General features: G+C 40.3%; 1 protein-coding gene across 1 annotated transcript; it reads left to right on the top strand.

Moving 5' to 3' along the window:
* The first annotated feature begins 490 nt into the window (after positions 1-490).
* On the top strand, positions 491-18,277 carry slitrk6 (SLIT and NTRK-like family, member 6). Its single transcript, XM_046837860.1, has 2 exons — positions 491-757; positions 13,773-18,277. Exon 2 carries the CDS (start codon positions 13,789-13,791, stop codon positions 16,267-16,269), a length of 2,481 nt encoding a protein of 826 aa, XP_046693816.1. The 5' UTR covers positions 491-757; positions 13,773-13,788; the 3' UTR covers positions 16,270-18,277.
* Positions 18,278-18,779: the final 502 nt, after the last annotated feature.

Here is an 18,779-nt window from a genome sequence, read left to right as displayed (position 1 = left end):
GCACCGGTGAGCCCCCCCACCTTGCCGGAAGTTTCATTTACAGTATGTTAACATACTTGAATTCAGGCAATTTTTCAATTATTAACGTGTTCAACCTGTTTTATGGATGGTCGTTGGGGGGGATAACAATAGGAATCTTGCCTAGGTTGCCTAGAATCGGAAAGGCTAGAATCGGCCCTGGGGGGCCCACAAGGATGGAGATTCGTACGTCTCGGGTAGCGTCGCGATGTATCGTACGGAAATTTAAATGCCGTGTGGAACTAAAAATATTTGTACAAGTGTGTATCCTTATATATATTGCGAATCTCCAAACAAAACTAAACGCGTGTGTGTGTGTGTGTGTGTGTGTGTGTGTGTGTGTGTGTGTGTGAGAGAGAGAGAGAGAGAGAGAGAGAGAGAGAGAGAGAGAGAGAATGTGGTGCATATCTGCCGCACTAACAGCAGGAGGAGCTCAGGTGCAGTTCTGTGTGCTCCTTTGCTCCTCACACACACACACACACACACACACACGCTGAGCAAAAGCGACAGCAGCAGTAGAGACAGAACGGACGTAGAAGCGCGAGCTCTGTTTTAAACCGGGGATCTGGGGACTTCGTATTAACGCACGTGCCGTTCAGCGCGTTCATCAATGGGACGTTTCCGGTCCTCGGTGTGTCTTCTGTCCCAATTTCGGACTTTTGTTGCTTTTTTTTTTTGATCTGATCTGATTAGAAAAGACGAATGAAGTGACTTAGGGTGGATTTTACCTGCAAGAGCGGTGAGTGCGGGTGGTTATTTATTTGTTTATTTAAATGATTGACTTGTTTCGTCATAATTCCGCTGGAACGCATTAAAGCGCGTGCCGTGTCCTCGGTAGTACTGTACTGTTCGGCGTTATTGATATGAGTGCAGTTCTGCAGTGAAGTTCGGAGGACGAGCCAGAGATTGACTGCGTCTATTCCATCACACACACACACGCACACACACACACACACACACGCTCGCGCACGCACACACGCGCTTTCGCCCCAGACTAGTGCCATAAAGTGTACAAAAAAATTCATTTACATACGGGAAAAAAACCCACATCATTTTGGAAAGCGTTTGCATGCGCGCGATGAAATGCGCGAGGGCCGCCTCGTTGCGCGTGCCATTAACTGACAGTTCGATGTCATAAAAAATAAAAATAAAAGATCGTTTTAAGCACGCGCAATTTGGACGATAATAAAAGTGTTAAGTGCGCTGGGGTGCCAATTTCAGTAGCGCGCGCAGACGCTTCTTTTCCCGTGCCAGGCTCGGGGAGAAGGAAAGAGCAGATGGAGATGTAGTGGGTTTTATATAAAAATGTTATAAAAAATTTAAATATTTCAATAATAATAAATAAAATACATAAAAAAAGAAAGAAAGAAATTAGAAAAAAAACAGAGGAACACAATGGAGGTGCACTAGGAATTTGGGAGCAAAGGGATCTGGGGAGACTGGTGGAAGAAGGGAACACTAGAAACTACAGTGAAATTTATATATGGGGAACACTAGAAAAGTATGGAACTCTAGAAGATCGGAAACAAGAACGATTGAAACAAAGACTGGAAACTAGGGAACAGTGGAAAGGAGGAAACCTGCAAACTGTAGAATGTGGTAAAACAGGGATTGCTTGGAAACATTAAAAAAGTGAATGAGAAGATTTACAAATAAATCAAAAAGAAGGGAACACTAGAAACAAAGAACGAGGCACCTCTAGGCACTTCGGATGAATCAAGGTGTGTCGGGTTCAGCAAAAGGACAATGTTGAGACCGATTGAGTTTTTTTAAGAGTGTAGGGGACGAGGGGATTGGAACACACTGCTACACGGACACACAATAGACACGTACGGAGCTTTTAGTACACGCTCTCTATACGCACAATACACACACTTTGTGTGCAGTTTACATGCAATACATGCTATTTACATGAAATACACACTCCTCACATGCTGAACACCCACTCCACACCCAGTACACATGCAGTACACACTCTACACACACGCAGTACACACTCTACACACCCAGTACACAATCTACACACCCAGTACACACTCTACACACCCAGTACACAATCTACACACCCAGTACACACTCTACACACCCAGTACACACTCCACACATGCTGAACACACACTTCACACCCAGTACACATGCAGTACACACTCTTCACACCCAGTACACACTCTACACACATGCAGTACACACTCTACACACATGCAGTACACACTCTACACACACAGTACACACTCTACACACCCAGTACACACTCTACACACCCAGTACACACTCCACACATGCTGAATACACACTCCACACCCAGTACACATGCAGTACACACTCTTCACACCCAGTACACACTCTACACACACAGTACACACTCTACACACATGCAGTACACACTCTACACACCCAGTACACACTCTACACACCCAGTACACACACTTCACACCCAGTACACACACTTCACATGCAGCGCACTCCACACACCCAGCGCACACTCTTCACACATGCAGTACACACTCTTCACACCCAGTACACACACTACATATGCTGAACACACACTATTCACACCCAGTGCACACTACACATGCAGTGCACACTCTACACACCTAGTACACACTCTTCACACCCAGTACACACACTACACACCCAGTACACACACTACATATGCTGAACACACACTATTCACACCCGGTACACACTCTTTACACATGGTACACACTTTACACAAGCGGTACACACTCTTCAAATGCAGTACACACTCTACACACCCAGTGCACACTCTACACACGCAGTACACACACTACCCATGAAGTACACACTCTTCACACGCAAAACACACTTTTCACACGCAGTACACACACTCTTTACAGGCAGTACACACTCTTCACATGCAGTACACACACTCTTTACAGGCAGTACACACTCTTTAAACGCAGTACACACTCTACACACGCAGTACACACTCTACACACGCAGTACACACACTAACCATGCAGTACACACTCTTCACACGCAGTACACACTCTTCACACGCAGTACACACACTCTTTACATGCAGTACACACACTCTTTACACGCAGTACACACTCTTCACACGCAGTACACACACTACCCATGCAGTACACACACTACCCATGCAGTACACACTCTTCACACGCAGTACACACTCTTCACATGCAGTACACACTGTTTATGCCCAGTGCACACACTATTCTCTCCAAATACCTACTCTATAACAGCAGTACACACTTTATTTACACCTCGTCACACTCTCTTCAGATGCTGTACACACTCTACACTAGCAGCACACACTATTTATGCCCAGTACAGACTCTTCACATGCAGTACACACATTATTAATACCCGTTACACACTCTATTCACACATAATACTCTGCAAATACAATACACACACTATTCACACCCAATACAAAACCCTGCACATGCAGTACACACTCTTCACACGCAATACACACTCTACACAATTCTACACAAGCAGTACGCACTAGATTCAAAACCCTTTTGCATAAAATACACACTCAAAATGAAATACACACTGTTCCCACACCACCCACATGTCCCAGAAGAAATACACACTCTACACCTTTATATGCTGCAATACAACTTATGTGCAATACACACCGTCTACATGCAGTACAATAAACAATGTAAACATCCAGTACACATTCTAAACCAATTACACACTTCCTTTGCGTTCTTCGCATGTAATGCGCATTCTTAACATGCAACACACGTCACATGCAACACACTTTCCTGACACGCAATACACTCTCTGCATGCAACACACACGTCACATGCAACACACACTTTATATATGCAACACACACTGCTCACATACAACACACCCTCTCCATTTGCAACTTACATTCGTCACGTGCAACACACTTCTTACATACGGTACACTCCCTCTATATTCAACACAATCTTCACATGCAACACACACTCTCTCTGCAACACATTCTCCACATGAAATACAAACGCCACATGCAACACACATTCTGTACACAACACCCAGTTTTCACATGCAACACGTACTTTCTATACGGAACACACGTTCCTCACGTACATCAAAATCCACATGCAACACACACTCTCCACATGCAACACACACTTGTCACATAAATGCACCCCCCCCTACGCAACACGCAATCACTCTCTAAATGCAACACTCAGCCGTCATGTGCAATACACACTCTCCACATGCAGCACACACTCATCACGTGGTCTCCAAATGGTCCAACACACTCCAAATGGGCTCTCTCTCTCTCTCTCTCTCTCTCTCTCTCTCTCTCTCTTCCTCCCCTCTCCCTCTCATTTGCTCTTTCTCACTCCAGAAGTTAATACCAAGCATGTGGAATGCGTAAGCAATAAACTCTGTGTAAATAAAAGACTCTTTACAGAAAACGTCACCGTATGAACGATTAAGTTTTAAGGATCTGTTTATGTAGCGCATCCACTACCAAACTCCTGCGAATGAGCCGTTTCTATAGAAACGAGATCAGCGAAGTAATTTCAAGTAGTTAAAGGGGAAAGAACTTGAACTTGTCGTTGACGTGAACAAATGCACGCTTCCCATTCTGCACATTTTGAGCTTTCGTTTCGAAACAATACCGGATGCTTTACAGGAGGCGGAAGGACCCGAGTCATGTTTTTTAATTTATTTATAGCGATTGGTACTTAATTTTTTCCCCACCCTTTTTTCTTCTTTTGGAATGTCAGAACCAGAAAACATTGTTTCCCAAAAGGAGTATTGTTGGTGTATTTGCATCAAGCAAAAAAAAAAAAAGAAACAAGACTGAAAAATATCCAAAAACTGATCTGGTGTCTGACAAATGAATCAGGACGATCTCTGACCAATTAGCAGCATTCTGTACTGTAAGCTCCGCCCCTAGGTCTTAAGAAGTCTTAAATTCGCTGTTCTAGGTCTAAAATAATTTTAAACGTCTTAATTTTCCGATGTCCATGTAACACTTTTGATTGTTTATGTTTGTTCGTTTACGTGGTGGCGTATTTCAGCGAGTTGCTGTATTACGACTACAAATGAGATGCTAAACATGCAACAGCCAATCAGCTTTCTGTGTTTGGTGCAAACCTCTCGCGGATTGTACCACAGACGTAAAACTGATTTTAATTTTTCAGCAATGGGAAAGTGCAAGTTTTAGAGATACTTGGCTTGAAAAAAAATGAATAAAAGGCTCGGTTAAGGCCGGTCGCTAGCATCGTATTTGTCTGTTTGTTTTTGCGATCAAGGTCTTGAATTTTATTTCATTCTTAATGCTATTAAAAGGTTCTTTAAAAGTCTTACATTTGACTTTGTGAAACCCTGTTTAAAAGTGTAAACAAATTATTGGTTACTGCCAGAACGAGTGGCAAAGATAAAGTTAATGTTACTTTCCAGCCGTAGCTATTCCCTGTTAAGTGCATGTATTTGTCTAAACAATTAATTTTTTATTTCTTTATATTTTTTAAGCAGAGACTTGAAGGGTTCCTGAAGCTGCACCCCAGAAACCCAGTGTAAATGCATTTTGCATTTTTCAGGAAAAACTAAATTGTCTATTCAGAGCATATCCGTCGATTGTTGAGCTTTTTCCATAATCAGTGATCGCAATACATTTTAAAATACACAAAATTGCCTCGAAAAACAACAAATATAATTAATAGTATGGGCAGGGTTTCCGGTTGCATCACATAAACTAGCCGTTAAGCTGCATATTTATCAAAAGTTAACTTCATATGTATAGAACCAGCCAAGCAGTAGAAGGTGGCTAATATATAGGTCTCATTTCCATGCCAAATGGAATTTGCTGTTACAGTCTGCTGAAACGTCCCCAGGGATCATTCAACACGTCTTCACATCACTTACCATGTGAAATTCTACAATTCGTTCCTATTCGAGTTTGAAATACCGATGAACAGAGGTTTTAAAAAGGCTAGCAATCCCTTTTCACAAACCCCGTAGAGAGAGCTAAAGCTCCTTACCGAGGCGTCACTTTGTATTATCCATATCCTCAACAAGCACAAGAAGCCCCTCCACTGCTGGCGAGCGTTTAAAAGAAGCGATGACTGTCACCACTGATACGTTATTCACAGATTTCGAGACAAAGACAGACACTTAAAAAAACGACACGAAAGGGTGGACGGATAACGTTTTACGGCCTTGCTGGAAATAAAATAAGATAGAAACCCTGACAGAAATTCTAACGGTTTCCACTTGAATTCCCATCAGCTGTTAACCAGTAACACCATTATCATACAATTATCATTATGTAGAGGGTTGAATGAAACATTTATTGCAACTTAGTGCCCTAATGGTCTTTAATGGTTGTCCAGTAAATACCAGCATGCGATCTACATACTGTATGGCCGCTGCAAAGGGGCAGAAAATTTCCAGTTAATTTCCAGAAACTTTTCACTGGAACTTCATCTGGGGAATTTTGGACATATTAGAAGTTGGAAACCTACCGGGAATTTATGGGAATTAATCAAGAAATTGGGGGAATGTATATAAATATATAAATACATATATTATTACATATTACATACATTACATACAGATTTTTTTTACTTAATTGTTAGTATCATTTTCTTGCACAAAAAACTTTAAACACTAAAGATTTTAAACCTAAATCCGTCACATTTAAGTAATTACGTGAAAAAAGTTGACGTTATTTTGGGTGTAGGATATAAGAAACGATCTAGTTCTTTTAACCAAGATTATTCTGAACTCCAGACTCTGACTTTTTTCTTTTAACTACATTTATGTTCTCTGTTATAGGCCGACCTGCAATTTTGTAATTCAATTCCCAGTTTGTTCTCATGAATTCCCATATATTCCCATTCATTCCTATGGAAAGTTTCAAGTCTTGAAAATTCCCAGGAGCCTAGAGCTACAAGTTTCCAAAAGTGCTCTATTGCTCTTTAATGGTTCCCACTTGAAATAGAAAATGACCAGTTGTAGAATATTCACTGTATTCAAACCAAAACAAATTCCCATTATAAGCTTTAAAACCATTAGAAATTCTATAAGAATTGTTATAGTCCCAATCCACTCTTCTGGGAAGATGTTCTACTAGATTTTGGATTGTGGCATCTATAGTATGTCACTTACTGTGTCTCATTGCGGACTGTTTATTTGTTCTTCTGACAATGAATATTCATTGATCGTGACAGGATGAAAGGGCGGAGCTAGCGCTTAGAACATGAATTACATTTTTACTCATAATAATTACAACTTAATCACCAGGACACCTAGAATATTTACATGCTCTGTGTGTGTGTGTGTGTGTGTGTGTGTGTGTGTGTGTGTGGAACCTGCTCCCACATTATTTAGAGATAAGGCAGCAGCTGGTGCTTCCAGATGTTCATTTTTCATTTCACATTCAATTCTGTCCCGTCGATCTAATAACTAACGGCTGTGAAATAATTACAGCTAATCCGATTAGCATCCGAGTGTGCGATGAAAAATTCCTTTCAGTTTAATCTATGGATGGTATTTTTTTTATTATTTCCTGTCAGATTACATTAAGAAAATGGAGGACATTTCAAGAGGAAACAAAAATGTCAAACATTTAGGGAACGTTTCCTAACAGATTAATAGGGAATTATTAGTGTGTACACTTGACGTAGCAACAAACAAATGAGGAAAATTGTATTTCATGTGACCGTGACTCGGATGTTATATCTGATTTTTTATGAAATTTTTAACACAACATCTATAGAGTTTACACAGAATGATGCGAAAAACAATCTGACATATCTCAATATTTGACTTATTTTATCCTTCCTGGAAGCTTGGACCAGTCTAGACAATATCCCCTGACTGTACCATAGGGTTTCCCGCTACAGAACTGTGGCTCATTCGATGTTTTTTGTTTTTCGCACCATTCTTTAGGTAAATTCGAGTTTTCTGCTCTGCGCGAAAATCCCAAACGATCCGAATTTTCTGGAAACTGAAGCTTGCAATTTTTTGATTGGGATTGCATATGATTGTCTATCTCCATCCACTGTTAGTCAAAAGTTTGTGGACACCTAACAAAGATTGAGATGATGAAAGATTTTTTTTTTTTTTTTACGTCCAATTCCATGTTTAGTCCCCATTCGTTTTAATAATAATATCCACTCTTCTGGGGAGATCAGCCACAAGGGTTTTAGAGTAAAGTCAGTACTGGGTTTCAGTCAGCGTTCCAATTGAGGGACGGGGTTCCGAAGCCTTTCAAGATCTTTCGCCTCATCCATTGTGTAAAGCTGGACTTAGCTTTGTGCACAGGGACTTTGACATACAGAAAAAGGTTTATGTTTCCCAGTTTAAGTAAAGAAAAAAAATTGTGCGCATCCAGATTTGAGGTAACGGTTCTGGGAGTTTAATTCAGGGGTCCCGATACTTTTGTCCATAAAATGTAGCTGTTGAGGTAAATGGGTGTTCCTATAAAAGTAGACGTTAATACGAGGCTGATTAGCCAACATGCCATGCACTAGCCAATCACAAGCTTCACCATTTAGTAAACCGAGCATGAGCTAATGTTAGTCCATATAACTAATAAATATTTAGGTAGAATTACTATTATCTCTTGGGTAGCTAGCCAAGTTTGAAAACACACTAGCGCTTTTTCTGTGTGTACTGTATGTGTGTGTGTGTGTGTGTGTGTGTGTGTGTGTGTGTGTGTGTGTGCAATCCAAATTCAATAGCAAGCAAGCCAGCACGAGTCAATAATGATCAAGGTTTACAATGTATGCATTGGCTCGATTTTTTATCACCTCAGGCAAATTATTTATCTTAGCGTATTCAAGTAAACATGTACTGGTGACTTTTAATGCTAATAATTTCAAGCGGTTGGCATGCGAGGCTGGTGGCAGTCAAAATATCGTCATAGCACAAAAAGTACTGGTTTGAATAAAGCATACTAGCTAAGATTAGTTGGATAAAATGTGCTCTAGATTAAAAGGAAAAAAAAAAGCTAGTTTAGCTAGTGCTCTAACAGTGTGTTATTACCAGCCTCGGTGTAACAAACGTGTCACTCCTTGCACGAGTGTCGCAAACAGTGGCGGTTATTGCAAAGTATCCAGACATGAAAAATGCCCTCTGCCAACACAAAACACAACCTGCCACCTGCCACGTGAATATTTCATGAGGAGCGGCTGCGTAGGCGCAATTAAAGTGTAAATGTTCAGCTGCTTCTCGCGCTGGAATTGAAATAAACCGCTTTTCCGTGACGTTATTGAACGAGACACAACGTGTCCTCCCTAAGCGTTCAGGGCGCCATGGTTATTGACAAATGCTAATAAGCTACCGAATATAACAGCCTTTTGCTAATATAAATTCAGCCACAAAAAAAAAATAAAAAACAGACTGGATATACATCTCCTCAATGAATAAAGACGGGGCGTTATTGCTGAATTTTCTTTTTCATTTAAAGAAATACAGTAATCCCCCGTTTATCTGAGTGGTTACGTTCCAAAACAGCCTGCTATAAACAGACGCCACCCCAAAAAAGCTTTTATTTTTTAAGCCGTAAATCATCTTCCCATACACTTTAAACACGCACAAAAAAACATTTGCAAGAATTTAGTTAAATTAATTTTGTGTAAATTCTTGTCAGAAAGTATAATATATACACTGTACAGTATCATATGTATACAGTACTGTACTCTATTAACATTTTCCTTTATTTTATAATTAATTATATTTCTATTGATACATTTTAATATTTTAACATAAATGTACTACTTAAATACAGTACTTATAAGGAATTGTTTTTAAAGTGTTTTATATATTATATTATGTAGTTATAGTGCATTTTTTAATACATATTTCAAACAAATTTCTAACATTGTAAATAAATAATAAATAATTTTTATTTATTAAAAACAATAGGACATACCCGTCAATATACTTATTTTTGTTTGTTTAAGTAAATAATATTTTTTTTTAAGTCATAAATCCCAAAAACAACAACACCAGAAAAAAACGAATAACTAAGCCTTTTTTTTTTTTTAATAAACGGCAGGTTTTATTTAGTAAATTGTGTATTTTTTTTTTTATTTGTTATATATATTTTTTTTACATTGTTAAATCTATTTATTAATAATTTTTCTGTTATTTAAAATGTGCATTTTTATTTAAAATTACATAAAAAATGTATTATTTTACTATCCACATAGTGCTGAATGGCAAACGTGACGATTAAGAAGTACGAAAAAAAATAACAAAAAAAATGATGAATCATTGCAAGTGATATTTGTTTGGCTAAACTGACTCATGATCCTGTGTTTCATGATTGCGTGCTAAACACGTCTTGAGCTGCTGCCATTTCATACAAAAGTGCAGATGTATTAAATGCTAATTTATCAGCACTACAAAAACATGACATGTTCTGGGAAAGAAACTTTTTATTTACTCCTCTCTTTTTAAACGCACCCTGATTGACGCTGGGATTCACAAGTAGCACGACTGGCTGCTGTTTTTCCACCGGCCTCGTTATTTAGCTTGCGTGGGAGGACAAAATCTCAGCTTCGGCAAGTCCTAATGGGGCAGCAGGACTCCCCCCCCCCTTGTGTATTGTTTTAATCGCATCTCTCGCGCCCTGTGCTCGTGTCCCTGGGTGGGAATAAGCTTTTTTTTTTTTTTCCTTTATCTGTTCCTTGCGCTTTGTTGCATCAACGCCCACAGCCTGTGCTTTTTTACTTGTCCTGCCACTGTTTGATTTCAGCAGGGAAATCGATCGTCTGTAGCATCGCTGTCAAACAGATGTGCCGCCGCTGCGTCGTCACGTCAGCTCGAAATTGCATTACACCTGATGAAAAATGAGTGGATGTACGTCGCGCTGCAGGAATGGCGCTAGAATGTGGTAGAGCAACCTCACAGGACAAGCTATCAAAGCATGCATCGTGAATACAGAACCTCCAGAAGGTCCGGCGGCTTGGGAAGAATTCATCAAAAATGATCCCAATCAGACTACATTTCATCCTTTGAAAATCCATACTCGCTTTTATTCCCTCTCCCTCTTTCGCCTGTTTTAGTCAAGATTTCCTTACGATGTATAAATATACAGTAGACACACACTATGTTTCTAGCCATATGTGGTTCTTCTGTTACCACAAAGTTAGAGGAACACAATTGTATCGGATGCCTTTGGATGCAGAGCACAAGACCCAAAGATTTTCCAGCATGACAATACAATGACAAGTGGAAGATCTCCTGCTTTAGAGCTATGACCTCGAACACCTTGGGGATGAATTGGAACTTCACCCCAGGCTTCCTCACCTCACTTACATCACTGCCCCCCTGTTTGTTTACTTTCCGGCGCTTTGAAACTTTGGGGCACAATTCTTTTCGAAAGCCACTGTTTTTCCACAGTCCATACTGCGACGTCAAAACTCAACTTTGGAGAGAGTTTTCAAAAAGCTATGTTTTCGGACAAGAAAAATCCCAGTTTTAGTTTGCAGCGATAGCCGAAACGAAGAGAAAAATACGAAAATGCATTAGTGTGGACATGGCCTTTGATAAGGGGTCAATCGTGATCGCTAGATGATGGGTCAGAGGGTGTCCAAAAACAGCAGTTCATGTCTGGAATGTAATGGTTAGGACCAACCGAAAGTTGTCCAAGCATAAACAACTGATAACGGGTATTAGCCATACATAATTATGGGCTAGTAGAGAGTAAAGGGTAATTGGTTTTGAAAAGGCATACGTAGAAAACGGGGGTATGGAGACGAATGATCCCCTGTGGCGACCCCTAATGGGAGAAGCCGAAAGAAGAAGAAGAGAGTAAAGGCTAAACTATACAGTCAAATTCTACAGAAGAGCTACATCACAAAACACTAAAAAAAGCCCCTGCTAGCTGTAATAAACAGGTGTCAATACAGTCCATTGTAGCTTGTGTATGGGGCTACCTAACCCCAGTCCAGAGTGCTGACAGTGTGAGCATCAGACCTGTACAATGGAACAGTGGAGGAAGATGTCTTTTACATCATTGAAGCCGTGTGTAGAGGTCGAGCGATATTGGTTTGTCTCTGACCAATGGTGATATTTAGAAAATCAGGGCAGCCGATGGCCGATTTTCTTTTTTACCCCTCATAGAATCTAACAGTTAATTAATAAACATGCAGAAAATTGCTGAAACATATATTGAACAACATAAGGTTCTGATTCCCGTGCCTAAATGGAGCCTAAACTACTGCTAGTTGAATATAAGGCTTGATTAAGAACGAAGTATAAGAACCTAAAGCACAGGACACACCAAGCTGAGGGTCAGCAATATTGAGGGGGTTTTTGCGCTTCGGTAGGCTTTAGTTTTTCAAAACACTGTTGACTCTGGTCGGATCGCGTTAGCTGTTTTTCCGCAATTCAAAAAAGAAGGGAACTCCTACTGGCTGCTTAGCTTAGCGAATGAACACACGAGAAAATCAGAACGGAACATTTCATTCTTGCTCTTGTTTTTGCAACAGCTACACGAATCCGTTAGTAATGATCGTAGGTGTAAACACTGCTCAGAGTTCTAGCTCTTCCGGTTTTCCTGTTTGGATGCCGAATACACACTAGTTTCACCTGCTGGTCTGGAAGAACTATGTTTCCTCAAGCAAGTGTCGGATGCCTGCCTTATAATCATCATAATTTGCAGCACAATCGGCCGATGGCAATTAATAAAAAAAATTGGCAAACATCTGCACCATTAATCGGTAAATCGGTCAACATCCAGTTGTGTGTTTGTGTGGTGTTTTTTAACCTTGCATCAGGATGCATTATAGGAAAAAGCTTAGCCAGAAGATGATTGTCTGAGCAATGTTTTGCTGTAAAATCTTGGGTCCTTGACACGTCCCACCTACCTAAACATGACCTTCATTGCAGTGGTATTTCGTAGTGACACTAGACCCTTTCAGAAGAATAATAAGAAAGAAAGAAAATAAAAATATTATAATGGATGGTCTCTTAGGACTTCTGTAAATAAAAGAGTTCATTTGGCCTTTAATTGTCCCTGCTGTCGATCTCATTAAGCATCTGTGGGATGGACAAAAGATTTGCTCGATGGGGGCCCCACTTCAGAACCTACAGGACTTAAAGGATCCATTCCTATCACACAGGGGCCAGATACAGTACCACAGTGACCTCAGAGGATTTGTGGAGTCCATGCAATAATTGGGAGCAGTTTTAGTGGCAAAAGGGGGATCTTGACAATATTTGGCAGGTCTTTATAATGTTATAGCAAGCCAGTTTATGCCCTCATTCTAATATGTTAGCATTTCTGTAGTTAGGTTTGGATTCGGATGCTCTACATAAACAGATTCAAATTGTGTGTCATCGTTAATATGGTGAGGTTTTTGTAAGACAGTGTGTACGTAACCTTAATAGGGGAATCTCTGCTGTCAGCACTTTGTAACAATCCGAGGCTAAAGCTGGAACTTTGAATTTCACACACACGTTTACAATGAGAAACATTTTAAAGCATAACTTCGAGTCATATGATTTTCAGCTTGCTCCTGTCTGTGGATTTTGGAACACCTGTGAAGGTGTTCCACAGCTAACCTATAACATTTTTTCCACATTGCTAAAGAGGATTATGTGCGGTACAGAGGTATGTGATTAGAGGCAGGTGAGCAACTGATGACACAGGTTTTCAGTTCTGATTTAAATGTCTGAGATCACAGTCGAATTAATGCATCACCATGTTTTTTCCATTAGTGTGTTTAATTCTTTCCCCATCATCTTCTGGTATCTAATTCCTTATTTTCTGCTTTTTCTTGTCTTTTCAGACACCCAAGAGAAACAATGCTGGCCAGGATCATGTTCCTTTGTTCCTTTTTAGCTTGTGCTAGTTTGCAGGAGGATGAGAGTCTAAAGGTATCTTTTGCAGGAGCTTGTGAAACATTGTGCGCCTGCGAGGAGAAGGACGGAGTGTTGCACATAAATTGCGAGAAAAGAAATATAAACAGGATCTCTCAAGTCCAAGTACCTTCAGATAGACCTTTCCATTTAAATCTATACAAGAACGATATTGTGGAGCTGCTCCCAGAGGACATGGAGGCTTTTAAGAACGCAGTCACATTGCATCTGAGTGGTAACAGCATACAAGAGCTGGTGCCCGGTGTTTTCAGTGCACTGGGCTCGTTGAAGAAGTTGCACATCAACAGCAATTTTCTGGTGATGTTGAAGGAGGATACTTTTCATGGCTTGGTAAATTTAGAATACCTCCAGGCTGACACAAATTTCATCCGAATCGTGGAGCCTGGGGCATTTAGCAAACTTGTCCGTCTCAAAGTCCTGATCCTCAACGATAACTCCATCGAGTTCCTTCCCAGCAACATCTTCCGATTCGTGCCTCTGACTCATTTGGACCTACGTGGAAACAATCTTCAGACTCTGCCGTATGTGGGATTTCTAGAGCACATAGGCCGCATCATTGAGCTTCAGCTGGAGGACAATAATTGGATCTGTGACTGCCAGAATCTCCAGTTGAAGAACTGGATCGAGATTATGCGACCACAGTCATCCATTGGGGAAGTGGTTTGCGACAGCCCCCAGCATCTCAAGGGTATCCCTTTGGCCAAAGTAAAACGGGATGTATTGTGCCCGTCCCATGCGGATATAAACTTTGAAGAACCGTCCAAGTCTCTGGACATGGTGGTCACCCCGTCGACAAAGGTGCTCCAAATACCAGAATCAAGAAATGATGCAAAGATTCCCACGCCTTCTCATGTCCCAAAGACATCATGTGCATCAGAGTGTTCTTGTCACAACCATCCCAGCGCAGGGTTCCTCATTCACTGCGAGGATCGGGGCATCCAGAGGATATCAGACCTCGGAATTTTTCAGCAAAGTCCGAGTAAGCTTGTTTTAACTGGCAACATGATAGAGCGAATCCTAAAATATGATTTTGTTACATATGACAGTTTGGAGTTGCTTAATCTGGCAAACAACCAAATCAACTATGTAGACAACGAAGCATTTTTAAGTCTGAGCAGTCTTAAAAAACTGTACCTGAATGGTAATAGGATTGAGAGAATTACTGCTACTATGTTTGTAGGCCTCCATAATCTGGAATACTTGTACTTGGAATATAACACAATCAGGGAGATTGAGGCAGGTTCATTCAACCCTTTGACAAACCTCAATCTCCTGTTCTTGAACAACAACCAGCTCAGTGCTCTACCAGCGCAAATATTTAGGAACGTTCCCTTGGCCAAGTTGAATTTGCGAAGCAATCTGTTCATGCACCTGCAGGTCAGCAATGTGTTAGAGCAGCTCGATTTCCTGGAACAGATTTACCTCGAGGACAATCCTTGGGACTGTACATGTGATCTAGTCAGCATAAAGCAATGGTTAGAGAAGCTCAGGAAGGATACGGTGGTGGGCTCCATCTTGTGCCACAGTCCCAAAAAAATCGTCAATGCTGAAGTCAGGCTCCTAAAGCATGATGTTCTTTGCCCTGGTTTGGTCACGCAATACTCCTTACCCTCGAGTGAATTTGGGGCTGTTACAACAATAGCACCGGAAGGAGGCATAAACGGCTTCTTCCGATCCCTAACTGATGCAGTTCCTCTTTCTGTCCTAATCCTATGCCTCCTCATTCTCTTCCTTACTATTATCTTCTGTTCTGCGGGGATCATTGTCTTTGTCTTGCACCGCCGACGCAGGCGTTCAAAGAAAAAGCAAGCTGAAGAACAGACTCGTGAAAATAGCCCCATCCACCTGCATTACAGCATGTATGGACAGAAAACTACTCACCACTTGGCTGAGAGGCATGACCCCAACATGTATGATGAACCTTCTCGAAGTCCCATCATTCAAGTTTGCAGAAACCCCAGCTATTGTTTGCAGCACAAAGAATACGACACAGAGGATTATGACATAGAGAAACCAAATCGGCTTCGCCACAGCATCACTGATAAGGAGAATGGCTCCCCGCTTAGCGGGTCAATGAAGTACAAGGCGATGTCCCATGAGTACCCTGCTCATGATTTCGTTTCGTTGGGTGACAAGGGGTCTTTGTACAAAAACATCCTGGAGCGGGAACGTGAACTCCAACAACTGAGCATCACCGAATATCTCAGGAAAAACATCTCCCAGCTACAGGACGTGCAAGTCCCTGGGCACCATCAAGAGCTCAAACTGATGGAGACACTCGTGTACACCAGGCCGAGGAAGGTTATGGTGGAGCAGACTAAAAATGAGTACTTTGAACTCAAAGCGAATCTCCACGCTGAACCGGATTACTTGGAGGTACTTGAGCATCAGACGACATTTAATTGAGATGCAGCACACTGGAACATTACAATATCAGACCTGCTTCAAGAGATAATGCCTAAAGTGCCTTGATGATTTTTAAGCAGATATGATGTGCAGCTGCTGAACTTTGTTAAGGTGATATTTTTTTGAAGGAGCACAGTAGAGAGTATCTTACCCTGCCTATTTGGTAGAGTTATTCTGTTTCTTTTGACAAATATCATGTGCCAATTTTCCATCTGCAACCATAGGACACTTGTCACCTTCTTGAAATTGTAGAACCTGAAACATTTATTTCAGGACTTCCATTGTGGGAACCCTTATGGAATCCGGACATTACTCCAGAGACAGAGTAGGAACGTTATTCCAATTGGAGTTCTAAGTTGACCAATCAGTGTTCACAACTAGTTTTAGCACTGCCTATGCCACGATTCATATGGTTTATAGGCAAGCAAGAGGGGTAACAAAATTTTGCAAAGAGCCAATAGCAAAGCACTCTAAGTGAACAACTTCTAAATTGGCTGTACTTTCCATACCTTTCAAGGTCCTTTGGTCACCCCTCTTGGTGAACCAGAAATGGTTTTATTTCGAACCCTACCACATAAAGGAAAGGATTTCCGATAGAATTCTTTATTTCTGAAAGCTAAGAAGAAACCATTACCTAATAAACCACCAATGATATTTCTCATTAATAATGCCAACTGGCCATTAGTTACTTATTGATACCTAGAACCTGGCTGGTGCTTATTATATACCTTTAGCTACTTGGGTACTTGGTACACTCTAAGAAAGAAACAGGATTTTTTTTTTTTTTTGTGGATCTTTATAGGATCGTTTGCTATTTAAGTATTGTCAGCCTCATAAAAGGGTTCTATGGGAATGCCTTCCTGATATGGATCTGTTGTAAGGTTCTATTTAGAGACAAATAACTCAAGGTATTTCAGTTATGGCATGCCTACACTGCATGTATCAGCCATACCTGTGCACAAATTTACTTACTCGTCTTGCTTGCCCTGTTGCCAAAATTAAAATATGGTTGAAGCTCAAATTAGTGCTCCCCAATGATTGGTCAAAATTGTAACATCAGGATACAGTTAGTCCCAGGACTTTGTTACTAAGCTGTTCTTAGTGGAAAAATGCAATTAAAGGTTTTAATATCTCAGTCTTCCACGTAGTGGGGGTTAATGGTCCTCAAGTTTCTAACTGGCTGTTGGAGGTTTTTTTTTGTTGGACTGTTTCTCATTATTCCTTGCTGTACCTTCACCATGCTTTTACATCGAATCGGTTACTGGGCAAGAGTAGCGCCGATACTTTGTGCAGAGGAACAGAAGATACGTTGTGACATTTTGGGCAAGAAAATAAAAGTTTATGTCCATAACGTTTTTTTTTTTAACTGTTGCATCTCGTTACTATCGATATTCCAGCATTTACTGCAGGTTATTATTTTATGAAAAGAAAAACAAAAAAGGATTGCACTACTCAAAAACACCATTTGAAAAGATGGCACCTGACAATCAAGTGTAGCTACTGGTATGTATGTGATTGATGATTGATGTATCCATTTTTTTTTTTTTTTCTTTTCGATTTTCATAATTCTCCGTAACGTAATGCATGATCGATAATTATGCAGGGTGGTCTGAAAGGATTTGCTATACATAAGAGCACCATAGCTTTATTTTGTACCGACATAGATCAGAGTTTATTTATTCTGTATATATTTGTGCATAATGCAGCGTTTCTATGTATGTGTGCCTTTTTCGATGTTGTGATGACGGATGTAAATAAAAGTTACAATATAGTGTACAGTTAAAAAAAAAAGCAAAAAAAAAAAAAAAAATAGCATCGACACCATGCTAGCACTGGGTTTTCTTTTGTATATTTTTGGAATTGCTATTCTTTAGATATGCATTGAAATGAGATGCGTTACTGTATTGTAACTAGAGAATATAATATTTTTTTCACCAGCTTAACTCCAAGAATATTTGATGCAAATTCAATAAAGCAGATTATATGAGTGAAAAAAAAAAAAAAGAAAGTATATTAAATCTGCACTATTTTCTTACCTGGGTTTTGTTTCTACATTCAATTTTAAGAAAGTACCATATCCTGTATGTTCATACCTTTGTTAGAAATCCTAATGCATCATTATAGCTAAAATCAAAGCTATGAAAAAGCTGCTTAGCCCTATTTTGAATACATGAATAAATAAGATGGTGCACAGGAACATGAATGTAAATCGAAGGACAAGGAGAATGCTTGCGGCGAAGCAAAGTGCAAAACAGTGTCCGTTTTCTTCCCCGAGTCTGTAAAATCCATGACGGCGAATATTTTTAGCGGAGAAACAGAGACGAAATGCAGCTCGCAAGCTACAATGTGCGTGTCTATGCTAACGCGTGCGGACACGAATGCTGAAACTACGTTTGCTAGTGTGTAATGCTAATTTAAGAAGGATGCAATTGGCAAAAAAGAATACCGTTGTCCGATTTTGGTGCCATTAGATGTGCATAACACGCTCTCTAGATTTCATACTCCAGAAA

The sequence above is a fragment of the Silurus meridionalis genome, chromosome 24 (genome assembly GCF_014805685.1).
Source record: "Silurus meridionalis isolate SWU-2019-XX chromosome 24, ASM1480568v1, whole genome shotgun sequence".
NCBI lineage: Eukaryota > Metazoa > Chordata > Actinopteri > Siluriformes > Siluridae > Silurus > Silurus meridionalis.
The sequence above is the reverse complement of the archived record's forward strand: the minus strand, read 5'-3'. Positions and strand labels throughout refer to the sequence as shown.

Excerpts from the sequence above, each read along its gene's own strand:
- slitrk6 (XM_046837860.1), top strand. The coding sequence starts at position 13,789 with ATGCTGGCCAGGATCATGTTCCTTTGTTCCTTTTTAGCTTGTGCTAGT.